The 18877-nt window shown below is 38.6% G+C and overlaps 1 protein-coding gene across 3 annotated transcripts in view; it reads left to right on the forward strand.

Moving 5' to 3' along the window:
- USO1 (USO1 vesicle transport factor) overlaps positions 1 to 18877 on the forward strand; it is a 37714-nt gene that overhangs the window by 12201 nt on the left and 6636 nt on the right. Inside the window, exons 4-18 of one of the 3 annotated variants that reach the window (XM_085304091.1) lie at positions 198 to 298; positions 2357 to 2459; positions 2622 to 2677; positions 3291 to 3411; positions 5170 to 5348; positions 6137 to 6277; positions 7340 to 7428; positions 8440 to 8594; positions 8899 to 9110; positions 10247 to 10267; positions 14603 to 14713; positions 15446 to 15564; positions 15980 to 16161; positions 17119 to 17240; positions 17709 to 17847. In XM_085304091.1, coding sequence (XP_085160217.1) covers positions 198 to 298; positions 2357 to 2459; positions 2622 to 2677; positions 3291 to 3411; positions 5170 to 5348; positions 6137 to 6277; positions 7340 to 7428; positions 8440 to 8594; positions 8899 to 9110; positions 10247 to 10267; positions 14603 to 14713; positions 15446 to 15564; positions 15980 to 16161; positions 17119 to 17240; positions 17709 to 17847 — 1851 coding nt within the window. The remainder of the gene's footprint in view (positions 1 to 197; positions 299 to 2356; positions 2460 to 2621; positions 2678 to 3290; positions 3412 to 5169; positions 5349 to 6136; positions 6278 to 7339; positions 7429 to 8439; positions 8595 to 8898; positions 9111 to 10246; positions 10268 to 14602; positions 14714 to 15445; positions 15565 to 15979; positions 16162 to 17118; positions 17241 to 17708; positions 17848 to 18877) is intronic. The other 2 variants (XM_085304092.1, XM_085304094.1) reach the window with 2 other exon arrangements.

The following is an 18877-nucleotide window of genomic DNA, read 5'->3' on the forward strand; positions in this document are numbered from 1 at the left end:
TTCTCTATCTGTTGCTGTTGGTGCACAGCTTGTTGCAGTGTTTGATTTGAAAACAAGTTACACTTACTAACACTGTAACAGTGATTATCTGAACCTTTTTTTGCCCTCAATGGCCCTAATGTAGTCAGACTGTAACCCACAACTAACTGCATTTCTTCTAATGGTATATTGTAATGTATTGTTTTTGATTGTTACAGAAGAAAATCTACCAAAACAAGTTGATGACTTGGGAAGTCAGTTCACAGAGATTTTCATTAAACAGCAAGAGAATGTCACGCTCTTGCTAACCCTTGTGGAGGTGAGTAACTGCATTGCGTGTGGAATACTGAAGCATACGTAGTGTTGCCTGGTGAGCTTATCCTAATGGATGAAGCTACGATTTTGCCTTTTTGGTGAAGTGTAGTTGTTTGTCAAGTATTCTCAGCCTCGTTAGCACACGTGGGTTTGGAGCTCACAGTGAAGAAGGCAACCAGGACGAAGGCCATTTGTGTTACTTTTCAAGCAAGAAAGAATGGAAGGAGTTTTAGATATGTGATTAGATACAGTAAAAAGTACTGTTCCACAAAGGGTACCTCTCGTCTCTCATGCTAGGATAATTTAACAGGTGATCATTCAATGCGAATGTGATGGTAATGTCAGTTGAGGTTCAGTTCAAGTAGGAAAGGTGATTGCTTTCTGCAAGGCTGTTTACAATGATATCCTGATACTTTCTAACTTTCAGTGTTTTTTCCTCACTAACTGCTTGTTTGCTCTTAATTGTTTGTATTTTGTTTCCAAACTGAGAATATTGTTGTACTTTAAGGAAGAAGAGCCACATGAATCTGTGGGTTTTTCCCCCTGTTGTCTGTCTGCAGTAAAAGGAACCTCTTCCATTCTTTCCTGTCTATAACTTATATCAGGCTTTCAGTTTTATTAAGTAATTGTCAGTATATCTGAGGCTTAAATCCTTGCATGCTGAATTTCATCCTCAGTAGATAGACAATTCAATACAGTTTTSATGACTACAGTTAGTGCAAGTGTTAAATAAGATCCTAATGGTCTTCACAAGAACTAGTCATTTGCAGCAGCTGAACCAAGAACCAAGGTCATGAATGAATGAATTCTGTTTGTGGTTGACAGTCCTACAAAACTACATTCTGAATGAGAAAATTTGATTTAAAGGGTACTTTCAAGATGCATAAATGCAATGGGTACAGTTGGAACATCCAGGATATACCTGACTCATGTATCTTTTAAGTTAGATTARGACCTTACTCAGCAACTTCATTCCATTTTTAATGATCCAAACATATATATGTAATTATTTTTTTTTTTTACTTTAAAACAGCAAGTCCTAAAAAAACCTGTCCTAAAAATAGGTGGAGCTGTGCAGCTGTTGAACCTGGCTTAGGGTGCAGTTGCACACAAACTGCTGTGTGATAGAATTGCACAGCATGACTGGAAATCTGAAAGCGTGCAATGTTTTCTGGGTCATCTGTTCTTCTTCTCTCCAGAGGTAATAGTTTGGCATTCTGCTTGCTTGCAGTAACATGCAATTCAGGGTTTGCACTGTGAAAAATAGTTTATAAAGCTCTTCCTGAAATGGAGGACTATTTGTTTGAATAGTCAGGAAATTGTTTAGGTAGTGCCTCTCTGTTGTTACAGCAATTAGTGTTAAGACTTTTGGCCACTGCCCTGAGATGGGGTACTCAGTAAGAGCTGGCACACATTCAGAACTTTCCCTTGTGACTAGGAAGAGACAATTAAAGTAAGATAGCTTGTCTTATTTGTATATTAGTGGCTTCAAGGTGATTCTTTAAAATGGGGTTAGAAGTACAAAAAACTCTGAGATGACTCATTTGAGACTTAGGTCTAGTCACTAKCTGAGTTGAAGCTGACCTGTGGAGGCTGCAGTTTTCTCGTGGTTGATCAAAGCCTGTCCTGTCCACAGACATGAGCTGTTGGGTTTTATCTTGATGAGACCCATCTTGAACAGGGAAGCTGCTGTTACTTGTTGGGAATGTGAAGAAGATACAAAAGATCCTCTTTTTTTTTTTTTTTTCTTAGATTTCTGGGTAGTCAGGGTTGATCCCTGGAGGGTAGAGCTTACTAGTTTTTAGGAAGAAAAGATAKCTAGGGAAGCTATCCCTGAGGGAAGTCAGGAAAACGAACTGCTGGTTCATGTTATTGATGAAATGGAAAGAACCCTAGAATAGGACAGTATTTTGGCTTGCTGTTCATATGCATAGGATGAGTGAGAAAATAAATTGTCCTGCAGGCACTTACCAGTTTGGTTTCTATTCTTAACTTACATCTACAGGAGAAAATTGAATACTGAGAATTTTGTTATTTAATGTGCTCCTCTCCATCTTTGCAGGAATTTGACTTCCATGTTCGCTGGCCTGGAGTAAAACTACTTACATCTCTTTTAAAGCAGCAAGGACCTCAGGTGCAACAGATCATTCTTGTCAGCCCTATGGGTAAGTGGTTCAGCTTACTGTTGATGAACTTGAAATAGGAAGCTCAACAAAAAAACATGGCAGAAGGCCAGAGGAGTCTTTAGGAAAGTGTTTTAATGACCTGTAGTGTGGGAAAAAACTCTGCTTTTGTGCTGATTTTTTTTTTAATTACATTTTTTGCAGGTGTTTCAAGGCTCATGGATTTACTAGCAGACTCTAGGGAAGTTATACGAAATGATGTAAGTACAGAACAAAGACCGTTTACTGTCTTCATAATTAGCGTCTGTCAATTAAGTAGCTGAGTGCCTGTGCAGAATTTGGATGAAGTTAAGTGAATGCATGTGAAGAAAGCATGGTTTCTAATTGGAAGTATTTCAGCCTGTAGCTGAGTTTGAAGCTGTTGTTGTGCATCTCATCACAATTATGAGAACTTCARCAAGTTGTTACTGTGTATTTGATGCAAGCGTTGGCCATTGGCCATTTTCTAGACTACTGTCACTTGATCTTTGTCAGCCTTCTGTCAGGTCYACTTCTGTTCTTCCTTTTTCCCTCCAAAATCTCAATTTTCTGTTAAAGCACTTCATATCTTCTATAATAAGATTTTCTTTTTATATAATTATTTAGTGTCTGTCTTAGTAGTACTATGCTTGTCCGCTGAAGTACACTGAGGCATATGTCTTCTGTGGTGTCCATGGTGGGTTTTGTAGCATGTGCTGAACTGCAGAGACCTAGAGTTATGTACTGTGATTCTGGCCAGTGTTGCTTATGTAGCATCCTCCTGAAATGATTTTTAAAAACTTACGTTCTTCTAATAAAACTAAGTTTAATTGCTTCTCCCCACCATCCCTCTAGGGAGTCTTATTGTTACAGCAATTGACAAAAAGTAATGCAGCCATTCAGAAGATTGTTGCCTTTGAAAATGCCTTTGAGAGACTCTTGGATATCATAACAGAAGAAGGAAACAGTGATGGAGGTACAAAAAAGTATTTCAGTGCTGCTTTAGTTTGGGTAGCAGTATGTTAAAGCTAGTACTACTGAAATGCTTGCTTTAATCTCAGTGTGGTCTAAGGTTTTCAGTTTTGTGTTTCTGCAGGAACTATTAGGTGACACGGATTGCAAGTGATGATAACGTGTGAATGGAATGAGGTGACTGGCTAAAAGAATTAAAAAACATAGCCTGATAATAAAACATGAGCAAAAGCAAACTGAGAAAATAGTTTCATTGTTTTCTGAAATCTAATTTTGAGACAGTTCCTTTAGAACATCACTTAATCTCAGTTAATTTCTCTGAGCGTGGTGTGCATGGRTTGGTATGTTCCTGTCTGGTTCATGTCTGTGAACATAGGTACTTGAATGGTGGCATTAGCTCTGCATATGCCCCATTTGTCACTTACCAAGCAGAGTGCCTGCATTCCTCCTGCAGGATCCTCAGATGCTTTGAGTGGCTGGATGTAACAGCTCACTGTATAGCTTCAGCTTCATTTTTCTGGTGAGCTCCTTGCCAAATCATTTACCTGTTCCAAAAAAAAGGATACAAAGAGAATGAGCAGAAATGCTGCAGCACTCTAAGTGCTTTTTTCTGTGTGTGTTTTTTTTTTAACATCATCTTTTCCAGCTGAATTATTGTATATATCTTGTCATGGAAGGATTAAGCAAATCTTAGTTTCAAAGCGGCTATTTTTAGGCAGGTAATAATTTTAGGGGAGAAGGAAGGAGACTTGGTATGTCAGTTCCTAAGGGCTAAGAATTCTTTGCTTTCCACCCTCCTCCACTTCCATTTCTCTTGTCTGTGGCCCAGCTAAGATGTGGATTACCAGCTGTGCCTCTCTGCGGCAAGAGTCGGTAGGGAATGTGACAGCTGCTCTGTCTTTGTTCTCCCACTCCCAAGTTAGGCATTACCAGTGCCAAACTTTTCCCAATCCCAAGGAATAGATCTTCATCTTTTATCAGAAGTCCAGGTTTGAAAGCATCCCAGCAGTATTGGGAGCGGGCTGCCTTTATTGGTGTTGTTTTCTGGGCAGTGCTGTCTGAGGATTTCTTTTCTTCTCAGAGTATAGTTCTTAAGCATCTGTAGTTCTTAAACATCACAGATAATGTGAAGGTAAAGATTAAAATTCAGTGCTGTTGAAACTCCAAGGAGTTCACTGTTTGAATTGACTTGTTGYGCAGGCTGTCTCTAAGAATTGCTTCTATTTTAGTAACAACAGCCAAAAAAAAATACCAGTAGCTTTGAAATGAGTTGATGTTTTAGTCAATGATTGAAGACTGTACATGCAGTCCCATATGAATTGTTGCACTTAAATCCTGATGCTGTTGAAGAGGAACTTCATTTTAGTTCTTAAAATGCAAAGAGCCAGTAGTGTAATCTGACTCTGAAGTTGGTACTCTTCAAGCCACAAAGTGTTTGAGACTTGCTTTGAAGTGCTTCCCATTCCTATCCAGCTAATGTACCACACAAACCATGTATTCTTTGCAAATACTACTTTTAGACTTGTGGACAAACATTAATTACTGCTTTTTTCTAATAAATGTGCTGGATAAGCATGAATATATCTCATTTTCAGTGACCTTTGATTGAATTTTCATGCATGTGTTTCACAGCTTTTGGTCAAAATATAATGTTTTTAGGCATGAAGCTCAAATTGCTTTCTGTTCTCTTGTATATAGAATGTAGTAATTTCTCCATGTGTTGTCTTTGGTTAATCCTTCCTTTTACCTTCTGTCTCACAAGGAATCGTAGTGGAAGACTGCCTTCTTCTACTTCAAAATTTATTGAAGAATAATAATTCCAATCAGAATTTCTTTAAAGAAGGTTCATACATTCAGCGTATGAAGCCTTGGTTTGAAGTTGGAGATGACAACTGTGGTTGGTCTGCACAGAAAGTAACTAATCTTCACCTAATGCTGCAGGTAAAATACTCTCTATCTAATGGTTAGTGCCAATCTCRACCTCTTTCCTGATCTTGCAATGAAGAAAATGTGTATTGTAGTAGTTAATTGTGAAATCGGTGTGTTCTCTTTAGCTCTGTGTTAGCCTCCGAACGTTCACAAGATGCCCTGCTTTAAGCACAAACACTATTTCAAAATTGTGAACTTGTGATGAGTGACATTTAATAACTATCTGGTGTAACTTTATAAACAGTGACATGGGTTAAATATTTGGCTAGGGATGCTTTTTATAAAGAAGCTTTGTGTATGACTTCAAGCATGGTTATGATGCCTGAACAGCATTTTTTCACTGTGGATGGCATGTCATCTTCCCTCTGCCCACCCCTATGAAAAATGGAGTAAGATTATTTTYCTGTCCTGTAGTACTTGCTATCTGTGAGTGGAAGCTGAAGATTCATGATGAAGGTAGTCTCTCTTTTTTTTTTTTTTTTTGAAGTGTAGCTCTGACAAATTGAGTGTCAAGTAATAAACTAAATTAAGCCTGATTTCTCATCATGTAGTTCCAGCATTTGCAGTGGGCTGAGATGTTTGTGGGTTCTGGAGGGGACTTCAAGTGTGAAGTTGGATTAAACTTAAAATCAAATGGTCATAATACTAGTGTGATGAAGATGCTATTCTCTTATCTGTTAAGTTCATTTTTAAGAACAGCTGTATTTCTGTGGCTAAATTGCAAATAGGTGAACTTATACTGTCCTGAATTTCGTGAGTTCTCAAGCTTGCTTTGTGTATAAATACTTCTTTCTCTCTAGCTTGTGCGGGTTCTCGTTTCTCCCACGAATCCTCCTGGTGCTACGAGCAGCTGTCAGAAGGCTATGTTTCACTGCGGTTTGTTACAGCAGCTCTGCACAATCCTAATGGCAACTGGAGTTCCAGCTGACATTCTGACCGAAGTAAGAGCGAGCAAGTACACCTAGGGATAGGGGCAGCTAAATGGGGCAATAACAAGAGTCTTCAGGGGTAGCCCATTGCTGCAGGGACGAACTGAAATTACACTGTTTGCCAAGAATGCATTTCAGATGCCAGACATTTCAGCTGCTTCCTGTGCAGGGAATGCATACTGATGATAATATTTTGCATTATATTTTGAACAGCTGTAATATAATTGACTTAGAAACAATCAGGAAGTATTTGGATTTGCCTGGTTTTTATGTTGGATTTAAGTATATCCCAAAGAAGCCTAATTGATTCACTTCTTGAGAGTGGGAGAGAGACTCTGAGTCTTCTGATGTGGCAGATCTCCAGTGATGAGAGACTACTTGGTTCTGAAACACCTTATTATCAGTTTAGGATGAGATGTTTTTTCACTTGATAAAGCGATGTGCTTGGACTGAATGACTGTCTAGAGCTAGAAAAATTACTGGGCCCTGAGTAAATTGGTGGGTGTGGCCCCACACCTATTCTCTGCCCCATGGCAGTCTAGAGGTGATAATGAACAGCTTTGCATTTACAGCAGGCCAAGAGCTGGTGTACAGTCTGTTGTCCAGGTCCTCTCTAGCACCTTGTCTGACAGCAGAGCAATTTGCTGTAGACAGGCCATTCTTTGAAGGTGGAAGAGCTGACAGATCCACCTGGTAGTCTGGCAGCTTTTCTAGAAGTTACCACCAAGATTGCCTTTCTGTCTTGAAGCGCACATAAAATGGTTTGTGTTGCTGCTTGGAGAAAGGAGTATAGATTGATCCTTTTGAAGGTGGCTCCATTTTAGTGGTGGTTTATCTTGATATTTCTCAGAGTTACCCTTCAACTTTTTTTTTCCTTGAACTTCTCTTCATATTAAGGCTGTTAATTGTTCGGTTTCCTTCTGAAATCGCTTGCTTATCTAAATCTCTATATTGAGGCTTGATATGTTTTTTCATTACCAAGCTGTTGGACTGAATAATTGAGTGTTGCATGAATTAGATTATTGCTCACATTTAGCTAACTGTTTTATTGTTTTTTTCCTGCCATTTCTATAGACCATTAATACTGTATCAGAAGTCATTCGAGGATGCCAGATAAATCAAGACTACTTTGCCTCTGTAAATGCACCTTCTAATCCACCAAGGTAGAGGAAGAAAAGTGTTTAACTTTGTTAGGTAATGATGTATTGGTATGGGCAATTGCAGTCTAATCCAAACGATTGTTTAACCTTGATGTTTGGAGTTTGAGTACATAGAAATAGCTTTGAGCTTGCATCGGGGATATTGGTTGTAATGTGAAGGTGCCAGGTGTGTTTTCACAGAAATGAGGTCTAGAACTGATCTCATTTAATGATAGGTGGTATCTGCAAAACGAATGAGTAGTAGTTAAATAGCTGTGTTAAAAAGAACTGTTGTTGTCAGAGGATGGTCTACAAAATAATGTAGAGGCTAGGAAAATAGCCAGGAAATTTATGTTTAATGAGGTTGGGGAATGGCAAAGTGATAGGTATCTATCTCAAAATTTGAATGTGACTAGGGTAAGAAAAGAGCATTCTGTATTGTAAGTCACTAATGGTGTTATGAGGAATCCTCTGCAGTATTACTGGAACAAGCAGGGAGAAGCAATGGGGACTCCATGTGAAATGGAAATACAGCTGATAAACACTGGCTTATTGCAGTCATATATAATATATCTGCTGTCTTTTTGTTTTAAGTGGAAAACTTGCATTTTATAATTAAGTTTTACTCAGTTTAAGTGTTTGAAATGGCAATAGATAGAGAAGGCAAAAATGTTTTTTTTTTTTTTTTTTTTTCCCTTGGAGCAAACAACCCAAATTGTATTTGGGAGGGGAGCGGAAGCAAAGGGATGTTCAATACAAAGTTTAAACTATGTGCATTACTACACAAAAATGATTCAAGTGTGGGATTTAGATACTCAGTGTCACAATTTGTGGATGCCCTGTGCAGGTGCGAGTTTCCTTTGACTTAAGGTTTTCATGTTTGCTGTGTGATCAGGTCCCAGTGGTGTGCACCTTTTGCAGGTGAAGCAGGTGTCATTGCATCAGGTCTTGTCACTCTTTCCCTGCACCTGTTGACTAGATACCTGCAATTTTGCAGCTTTGTGCTGATGTTTTTTCTCTTTACTTTCCAAACAGACCTGCAATTGTAGTACTTCTGATGTCCATGGTAAATGAAAGGCAGCCTTTTGTGCTGCGTTGCGCAGTTCTCTATTGTTTCCAGTGCTTTTTATACAAAAACCAAAAAGGACAAGGAGAAATTGTTTCAACACTTCTGCCATCCACTATTGACGGTATGCAAGAAGAACCATTTTCTAGCAAGTTACAAACTAGCCTATTTTTTAATGCATCATCTGAAGACACCTGCAAAATCATTTTTTTGCAGCTGGGTGTCAAATCCAAGCAAGGTTTGGTGTATGGTTTCTGTAAACTTGAGACATATGGCTCTCTTTTTTGGAGGGTTTTAGCTGTATGCTTATGTCTTAAATATTTTGCAGTTTCTGTAGCTTGTTTTAGTCTAATTTCTCTTGGTCAGTGGCTGAGCTAGGCATCATCTGAAGCAAAATAGTTCTTAATACCTCTTGGCCGTTCTGGTAGCTACAGGTAATTCTGTCTCAGCTGGTCAGCTGCTCTGTGGGGGCCTCTTCTCAACGGACTCTCTCTCAAACTGGTGTGCTGCTGTGGCCCTAGCCCATGCGTTACAAGAAAACGCGACTCTGAAAGAACAGCTCCTAAGAGTTCAGCTAGCRACGAGCATCGGCAACCCGCCAGTGTCTCTGCTGCAGCAGTGCACCAACATTCTCTCACAGGTACGGCACTGACTCTCCTGTGTCTTCGTGATAAACTCTGGGTTTGCAAGAAAAACGTGCTTCGTATAAAGGTGTCTCATAGGAAGACGCTAGCATTAGCTTAAAGAGGAGGAGGATTCTCTCTCCTGCTGAAATATTTTAGCCTTTCTTAAAAACACTTGACACTTGATGGAAAAAAAAAAGAAAAAACAAAACACAGTAGAAACATATGTCCATCAGTGATTGCAACTTAATATTGCTGTCTTTCTTAAAAGTTACTCTCCTGCTCTGCCTGTTTTAATTCATGTGCATGAGCTGGAAATGGACACTAATTGAAAATAATTTAATTCCAATCTGAAAATAAATCATTATAGCAAGAGAGCTTTACTGTGCGTGACAGAAATGACGGGAAGATTTGGCCAATTTGGGCAGTACAGAATGCTTTTGCAGGGCCAGTCTTAAAACCTGTATGGATCACTGCTTTTTTTTCCTTGTAAAGATGAAAGTTTTTCTGTAAAGAAAGAAACTACTGTCAGTAGACAGGGAATCCTAAAGCACCTAGAACTTTATCTTGATTTAAAAGACATGGCCAGTTGCTAGGACCCCCACTCACATTAGGTTTTCTGCAGGAAGTGCCTGATTAGTATTTAATGCATAACTGCTAACAGAAACATCTTGAAAATACCAGGCACTTGTGTATTCACTGTTCATTTAGTTGTTCAAAGTTAAAAGCTTTTTTTGAGGTTGTTCAGCATGGTAACATCTGGCTCTGCAAATGACTAGTGATGATAGTTTACCTGACATACCACACTTCCTTGTGACRTTCACTTTTATTTGTAATTTGTACTTTTCCCCAAAATGACTACAATGAGATAGAGAACTCTGACAGTAGTTAGACATTCCTGCAATTAATAATGGCAGAATGCTATAACTTATTTTATTGATATGACTTCTTTCATCCACTTTACCTAAAAATAAACAGTCCTCTCTGTGTTCTTTTCCCCACATTTTTTTGTCTGTTTATGTGAATTTGAATCAGTGAAACTGCCTGTGACCTTTTTAGTCTTAGGTGATATAAGGGGCTTAAACTTGGGGGATATTTCTGAAATGTGTTGTTCCACTTAAAAGTTCTCAAGTAATGCATGTGTAACTTGCAGGGTGATAAGATCGACAGACGGGTATGTATTTCYTGGCACAGCTTTGGCATTTTCTTGCCACAAGCAGGCCCTTTCCTCTTGTCTTGGGTTTTGCTTGGGGGGATTCCTTAACTGCTTTTTGATGTGTTTCCACTTACAGCTTTGTGTTGCGGTTGGGTTTGGGTTTTTCCCTAGCATAACAAACTCTTTCTGTATCTCCAGGGCATTCTCTGGGGTGCTCCACGAAACTATGGGATAAAGATCTTGGGTAGCATGGGTGCTTTCTTTCCAGTGGGGCATATACATCCACCAGCTATTCACCTAATTAGATGCACTTTCTTGTCAGAAAAATTAAAGCTGCTAGAAATGTTGTTTTCTCAGACTGGTCTGAAGCAATCGGCTGATACAACCTGAAGTGAGAGCCTGCTGCTTATTTCCTGACTACTAAAAGAAAAACTGCGTTTAATCTGCATTCTGGCCACTTCATATGTTCTACTTACTAGCAAAAGCTCTAAGAGCTTTAACCGTGTAGATTTTGGTTGTAAACAGCAGAGATCTGTTCACTAGTCAATGAGCCCTGAACTAATGTTTTACTTTAAGGCCATGTTACTTAAAGTGCTGCTAAGCTAAGCATCATCTGCAGCAAAACAGTTCTTAATATTGTGCTCTGGTATTGTCTGCTTTATTAGCCATGTTTATCAAAGCTGGGTTGAGCAGTGGGACTGGACTGTTTCCAGCCCCAGACATGGAGAACTGTAATACATTACAGCAGGAGCTGTAACAGCAGGTCTGGAATTGAACTGTGTATTAGTTTTTTAGAGAGGGTATTTTGGGCTTTGTGGAAATGATTGGGCTGAATGTGTTGACCTCCAAATAGCATGCAGAGCTTCAGAGTAAGAGTGATGTGTGAATGTTTTCAGACAATAATTTGGGTTGTAAATGCCAGGTGACACAAATGTAGCTTTGTATTTCTGACAAGACTTTTTGATAAGCACATGCTGATGAAAGTGTTAYTTTAGAAAAATGATGTATACAAATATGCTATAGCTCAAGATTGCTAGTTCAGATGTTTTTTTCCTAGTGACTGAGCTGATCTTTGAAATTTAAGAGAAAGGGAGTTCTAATGTGCTTCTGCTTTGCTTGAAGCAAGCATCACCATTTTTGTTCAGTTAGAGGAGAACTGTCTTGATCTCTTCAGAAATAGCAGAAAATTGATATGATTGAGATCTTTGCACAGGCCCTTTGGTAATGTGTGTCATAGCCATTTTCTCAATAATTATTCAAGCTCAATTTATACACTTAGTTGGACTTACTCTGATCTCTCTAAATAACTTCTCTGTCCTAGCAGGGTAGAAGCAGTATTGCATAGAATAGTTACTGTGAAGTTAAACGTAGACTCTTGGTGATTAAACCAGTGTAGCAGAAGTCTATGGCAGAAGTTATAATAGACCTTCTGCTCTCAGGTTTGCTAGACATGGTAAGGATAAGCACAGGGGAGGGCATARCTGCCCTTCTAGGGCAGGAGAACTGGGGGAAAGGGATTCCTGGGAGTTTGGAACAAGTCTGAGGTGAGGGGCACTGAAAGTAAAAATGGGCAGTTTCACAGTTCATTGTATCATGGTGTTTGCAGTGGGAGTACACAGGACTCCATACTTCAGTGCTACTGCATTATGGTCCTGTTTCCTGAAAGGTTTCTGCAGCAGATGAGGTTGTGCCATTGTCAGTGTCATGAGGCTGTTAACGCATCTACTCTGCAAGTGATTTCAGAAGAGCTGGTGCTCTTTCAGTTCCCTTGTGCTAAAGCAGTGTACAGACTAGATGGCCTCCAGAGGTCTCTTCCAACATAAATTACCTCATGGTTTGGTGAGATTGCAATGAGGAAATAAACCTCTGATCTAGAGGCTCAGCAAGGAGGATGTGTGTGCTCAGAAAGTTCTTCAGCTAAGCTGGCTGACGCTTGAGGCAGTGCAATGCAWTCCACTATACAGTGTGGTGTGGCAGTAACGAATTTGAAAGACCTATGATTTATGTTGTCTTGTATTTTAATTTCTGCTTCACATGGAGATTGGAGTTTGGACACAGTTCTTCTTACCTAGGTAGTTTCTTAACTAGTTGGTAGTAATAAGTGGTGAGAACTCTTTGGGCATTCTATTGTGCCTTTGTGGTAAACACTGTATGTGCTAGTGAATAGCTGTTTAAAGAATGTTTTTTTGTGTCATTACCAGACCACTTTGGAAATGAGTGTCTTTATATAAGCAGAGATCAGAAAATGTTGTAGGACATGCAGGTTATAGACTAAATAAAAATGGACAAGGGTGTAGGGGAGATGCACAACTTGGTGAAGATGGGGAAAGCTAAGTGGGCTAGTTTTGAAGAGAGGAAGGAAAGGTGAGAACAGAGTTCAGTGAAATTCAGGCATCTTGCAGTGAGATCTAGGTCACTGGAAACCAGTTGTGAGATGCAGCTAGAAGGCTAGCAGCAAGGCATATAATAGTCCATTAATGCAATGTCACAATGGAGTCACAGCAAAGCTATGGACTAACCTATATCAGAGAAAATGTCAGTAGCTAATAATGGTGTGTAGTACTTACTGTAGAAACAGGGCAGGTGCTGGGTGGTCTGGTGGTCATAGCTGTATTCTCTGCTGTTCAGACATTACTCACTTCAAGTGTCCGGAAGTCATGATGGGAGTCATGAAGAAAGTGCTTCCTTTTCCATTTGTGAGACATTAGAAATGCTTGATGCAGTCTGGGTATTTGTAATTTGTATTCTCCCTTCTCTTCCTTTAAGAAAGTTGCTTCATCTTGGTGATAAATTGAAGCAAATCAAGGCACCTCAAAAGTCCTTGAAAGCAGTCCCTTCAGAGCTTGATCTTTTCTCCCAGGATTGGTAGTTTTGGTAGATAGTAGTTTTGATTACCACCTGTCTCACAGCCTGTGCTGCAGGGGCACATGCTGGGACCCTGCTACAAAAATAAGTTTTTTGTCAAGCTGATGGTTGCTGGCTGTTTTGGTGCTCAAGTTGGCTTATTCAAAGGGCTTGAGAGGTTTGCTTTTGTTCTTTATGTTGGCTAAAATAAAAAACAACACTGCTTTTAGCCCTAAAGCATTGGGATGATCAGAGGCGAGGATGCAAGTTCAGCATGTCCCTAAAGCATGTGCTTAGGGACTCTTCATTTCTTAGTGACTGCTTCTCATCATCTTTGCCACTGTTTTGATCCCTGTGGCCATTCACTTCAGTGTGTTTTCTTGCCCCCTTTTGAACATATGCCAGCTGTTCTGTGTACCTCATTTTGCTTTCCAGGCTTGACTTTGTTTCCCAGTTTACTAGATGTTTGTTTGAAGGTTAGTTTTCCATGCAGGGAGCTTTCTGCTTGGTTGTCTCCAGATGTGTGTGCTTGCCTTAATGCTACTGTGCTGAAGTATCTGCAGCAAAGACAAGGGAGACAAAATTGTGAAAAAGTTCAATTTTGTAGTTACTGAGGAATTAGCTACTGCCATACCAATTTACGCAGTCTGCTTAGTGTTAGGACCTCTAACTTCTTTATCCTGTTTTTTTCTTTACACTGTCATTACTTTAGACACTTGAATGACAGGTTTTCTTGAGATGTGCTCTAGATGCTGAAGTGCTTGGTAAACTTAAGGATCAAATACCAAGCTTAAAATTGCAAGTTTCTATTTTGTAATAGCATCTGTCTAAAGGCTTTCTGCATAAACTGTTGTGTATGTTCTGTGCATGAGCAAGAAACTAAAGTCAATGTTCAGATGAAAACTAATTTTCCCTGGTTAAGAAAAATTCAATTACTGGAGTTAGTGTCTCCTGGCTTAATGTATATATTCCTTTGTTTAAAGAAAAAGCTACTTCAGTATTACTTCAGTTTTTTTTTTTTTTTTTTTTTGGATTCAAGTATATTAAGAACACAGAAATTTGTAGGCAGCAGCAAATGGAGAAGATGTTAGTATGCCCCTTCTTATAGGGAATCCCAGCCTGGCTTAATATACCCTGACTTGTTCCTTCTTCAGAGGGATTGTGTATGTATGTTTCCTCATGTTACCCTAGTATTAATTACAAATGCAGAACTAATTTGTTATGATTTTATATTGGTGCTAATTTGCTTTGAGTTATATTTCACATCTGTTGCTTGTTGATTTGCTCTGAAAACAGTTAAAAACATGAATGACTTAATGTTCTTCATCAAAGCACTAAAGCTGTTTTCAGTTATAACTAACAAATGGGTATTATGGAAGACAACTTGTTTTTTTTGTTGTTGTTTTTTAAGCTGAATTGAAAGTGGGCGAGTTCTGGATCAGTGCAGGTTTTTTGATATTTTAGCCCTCTGTTGTGGAAAGATGATTATGGCATTTTTATTCTTTTCAGGGCAGCAAAGTTCAAACRAGGGTGGGATTATTGATGTTGCTTTGTACCTGGCTAAGCAACTGCTCGATTGCTGTCACACACTTTCTTCACAATCCAGCCAATATTCCTTTCGTATCCTTGACCTGCTTGCAGAATAGAACTACTTGCCTAGAAATTACTTAGATTATTCATGTTATATTTAAATGTCTGTGTAGATCAGTTTGCAGGCAAGCTGCATGACATAAAAGGAAACCGCATCAGGGCATGAGATCCAGCCAGGCTTTTGTTGGCTKTGCCTTGAGACTGTGTATGCTGGCATGTCTATAAGATACATGTATAGCTTAAAGCACAACAGAAAGTGTCATTTGGTGTAGGGATTCTTCTAGTTAAGTAGGCTCAAGGGTTTGCTGCAGCAAGCCCATTGCTATTTTAGTATGACTTGTCATTTCCAAGATGTGTAAGCCTATTTCCTGATTTTATTGAATCTTATTTTTATGCTTACTCTTCATAAGACGATCCATCTAAAGTATAAAGTACACTGTGCAAAACTGTCAGCGAAATTAAATATCACTGTAGCATAAAACTGAGTTGTTTTGGAACAATGGCATCTTTTTTAAATGTTAAAGTGACAATTACTGAGGGAAAAACTTCTGTGGGACCACTGATTACCCAAGCCCTTTAAAAGAGGAACTAGTCTGGTCAGGTTTTCATCAGGTAGTTTCCTTACTTTCTAATCCAGCTCARTTTTATATGTCCAAATACCTTTTAACAAGGAAATTAAACTGAGGTAGCATATTTGTAAGGAAGTATGTTATATGCATTGTGCTTATGAAATATCTCAAATATCCTTAACATGAGATCTAGCTCACAGGGCAGATAGCTGAAAACCTTGGAGAAGAGGAACAACTGGTCCAAGGCCTGTGTGCGCTTTTGCTGGGCATTTCCATCTACTACAATGACAATTCCCTTGAAAATTATAGGAAGTAAGTATGATACAGAAAAAAGACAACTGTAGGAAAAGACAGTGTGAAAGGTAGATGGAGGTTTAAGGGGCTTTTAACTGCTGCAGTGCAGCCTAGAATGTTTGGTTGAGCTGTTTCCCATGGTTGTTCCTTGAGGTAGTGAATATATTCCCTATGGRATACAAAATAGCTGACTCACCTTTAGCTAGGCAAAGTAGATGATTGTTTTGCTTAGATCATTGTAACCTGTTTGTTCCTAGCCTGAGAGTAGATGACTGTGGCACACTGCAAAAATTTGGATTTTGGATACTAAGCATCTAATACAGATAGGAGTTGAGACAGAAAATACATTGGTAACTGAAAGAAATCTTGAAAGTAGAGTGGGTTCATTTCTTTTTGGCTATTGCATTGTGATTAACTGTCTCTTTCTTTTTAGAGAGAAACTGAAACAGCTGATTGAGAAGAGGATTGGCAGGGAAAATTTCATTGAAAAGCTTGGCTTCATTAGCAAACATGAACTGTATTCCAGAGCTGCTCAGAAACCACAGCCTAGCTTTTCCAGCCCAGACCACATGATGTTTGATCATGAATTTACTAAGCTTGTAAAGGAATTGGAAGGTGATGTGTTACGCTTATTTCTGTACTTACTGTGATGAACTGATGACTAACCTAATTGTGCTGAATTTATTTTATTAAAAGTAGTAGGATAATATTAAAATGGAGTATTTGGAAAACCATGTTACAGTAACTGCTATAGCCAATAGTATACACAAGCTTGTGGTTTAAGTATTCAACTAAAATACTGCCAGTRCAATTCCATGGTCATGCCTTCTAATAATCAGGTAAATGATTACAACTGATTTAACCAGCGAACTATAAACTGTTGAGTGAAATGTTTCTTAGTACATGCTGTAAGTTATCACACTGTGGCTAAGTTTATTTACTTGTGTTGAACTCCTGTAGTAAGTTCAATATTATGCCTTTAGAAAGCACAAAAAAAGGTGATCATAGAAGCTTGATTCATGAAAGTGCACAAAGAACCTAGATCTTTTGCAATTYTTGATTGATTAAGAAAAATTGTGAATACTGAATTTTCTTGTTAAAAGAGTTAGGGTCCTTAACATTTAATGTTTTTCTGTTTGTTAATATTGGTCAACTTAAATCAGTCTAGAGAAGAAAAAAATAAGCAGCAACAGTAAAGATAAATTTTGCCAGATCAGGTTTCATCTGCATATCACCTTTAGCTTAAATCTTCTACTTATCTGCACAACCACTTGCGAAAGCAGTGGAGATGTAGCCTTATTGCAAGTAAAATGCTTGTTTGGTCAAAAAGATTTGAACGTCCATTTGCTCTTCTGAAACTTTATTTAAAGWAGTAAGTGTGCAAACCTTAGTGTGGAATAATGCCTTTTCCTGTTTTCTTAAGCCTGTTTGTGACCACTGCCTTTTTCACTTTGAAGTGCAGGTTGTGTTTGTTGTACCAGAAACTTAGTTAAACTAGGTGATGCTGTGAGACTGAGCACAGCAGGAAACAAACCAGCTGGGCTTTAGATGACAAACTCTGTTTTTTGGCAGGTATCATAAGTAAAGCTATTTACAAGTCCAGTGAAGAAGATAAAAAGGAGGAGGAGGTTAAGAAGACRTTGGAACAGCACGACAATATTGTGACTCACTACAAAAAAGTCATTAGAGAGCAGGTAAGAGAGTTGTGCTGTTCGTGTCCCTTTAGAAGATGTTTGAACTGACTTTTGGAGACACCGCTGTGCTGTTTCATATCAGATGTTCCTAAACAAGCAACAAGGATTCTAGAAATGCAAAAGCATTTCTGAAAACACTTAGGCTAAGAATTTCTGGTTTAACGTAAATATCAGCATTTAGAATGCTGATAATGCTCAATTCATTTTCTGGAATACATCTTCTCTTCTCTGTGTTAGTGTTTCTTTTCAAACAAGTAACTGCAGAACTTACAGCTCTTCTCAGAAAGAGATAACTCTTTCTTCTGCTCTCTCACCTTTCAAAAGATGATGGACTAAATGTAGCTGAAGGAGATGACACTGACAGCATCACTAACCAGTGATATGTATTGGTAGAATAAAGTTTACTCTGTTTTTATTTTCCTTGCAGTATGGTACTTAAATGTGTTCTGTAATACTTTTCTTTTACAGGACCAGGAGCTCGAAGAATTAAAACAGCAAGTTAACACTTTAAAATCTCAAAATGAACAGCTGCAAGCTACAGTTACACAGCAAGTGTCACAGATCCAACAGCATAAGGACCAGTATAATCTCCTTAAAGTACAGTTAGGTATGCTTCATAAAGAATGATAAATAATCATCTCACTACTGCTCAAGATCTGTTATAAATTATGGAAAACTTCAGCAAACAATTTTCTGTCATTTCAGGCATGTTGCCATATGTTCTGCTGCATATGAACTTCCATAGAGATAAAATGTGGGGTTTTTTTGTTGTTGAATTTGAGCACTGTGAACAATTTTTTTAAGGCATCAGATTTTTTTTTTTTAAAAAAAGAACTATTTCTCCCTTGAAATGCCTTCAAATTACAAAATAATGCACAGTGAGAACGAAGAAGATAACTTGGAAATGTAGTATGTTGCAATTTCTTTTTGATTTTGTGCTCGAGTATTTGGCCTCCTGAAATAATAGTTCAGTTTTCTGAAAGATCTCTCATTCAAGTATGTAGTTAATGCTAGGACCAATCTGCTGTGTAGGCTTGCACACTGGAAAAACAAGTACCCAAAGATGGCTGTAGACCAGATAGTTCACATAAATGCACACRTTGAAATACCGGGGTTTATAATGGCTTTTGACCCGATCCCACTGTCACTTATTTTGTTGCCCACAATAAAAAGGAAGCCCTTCACTGCTACCTTGGCTGCTTTTCTGCAGTTACGCCTGGTGAGGGATAAGAGTTGAAGCTGCTGTGGGAAATGCTGACTACCAGGGAACTGCTGGTAGAAGCTTTCTACCAATTTGTTTCTTAAATTAGTCTCAAAAAGTCAAGCCTGTTAAAGCCTAAAACATAAACAGGTGGGCCATGTTGTGTGCTAAAGTTTGGGTCTGTGAATGAAAGCATGAGTTGGAAAAATTTTGGTACAGCAGATATGCCAGGTTAGACATATTAGTATTAGCAAAGAGATATTTAACTGAATGCTTAAATCCAGACAGYATATACAATTTCTTCCAAAGTGAAGATGCCTCATAAGCTCTATATGCCAAAGACCTGTGTAGAAGAAGTAATTTTGCATTTTAGGATCTGTTATCATTAAAAGTATGTGAACGGACAGTTGTTTTTCCTCTATGGAATGAGCTGCTT

This window comes from Rhea americana, unplaced genomic scaffold (assembly GCF_003343005.1).
Source record: "Rhea americana isolate MKP2758 unplaced genomic scaffold, rheAme1 scaffold_203, whole genome shotgun sequence".
In the NCBI taxonomy this organism is placed as follows: Eukaryota; Metazoa; Chordata; class Aves; order Rheiformes; family Rheidae; genus Rhea; species Rhea americana.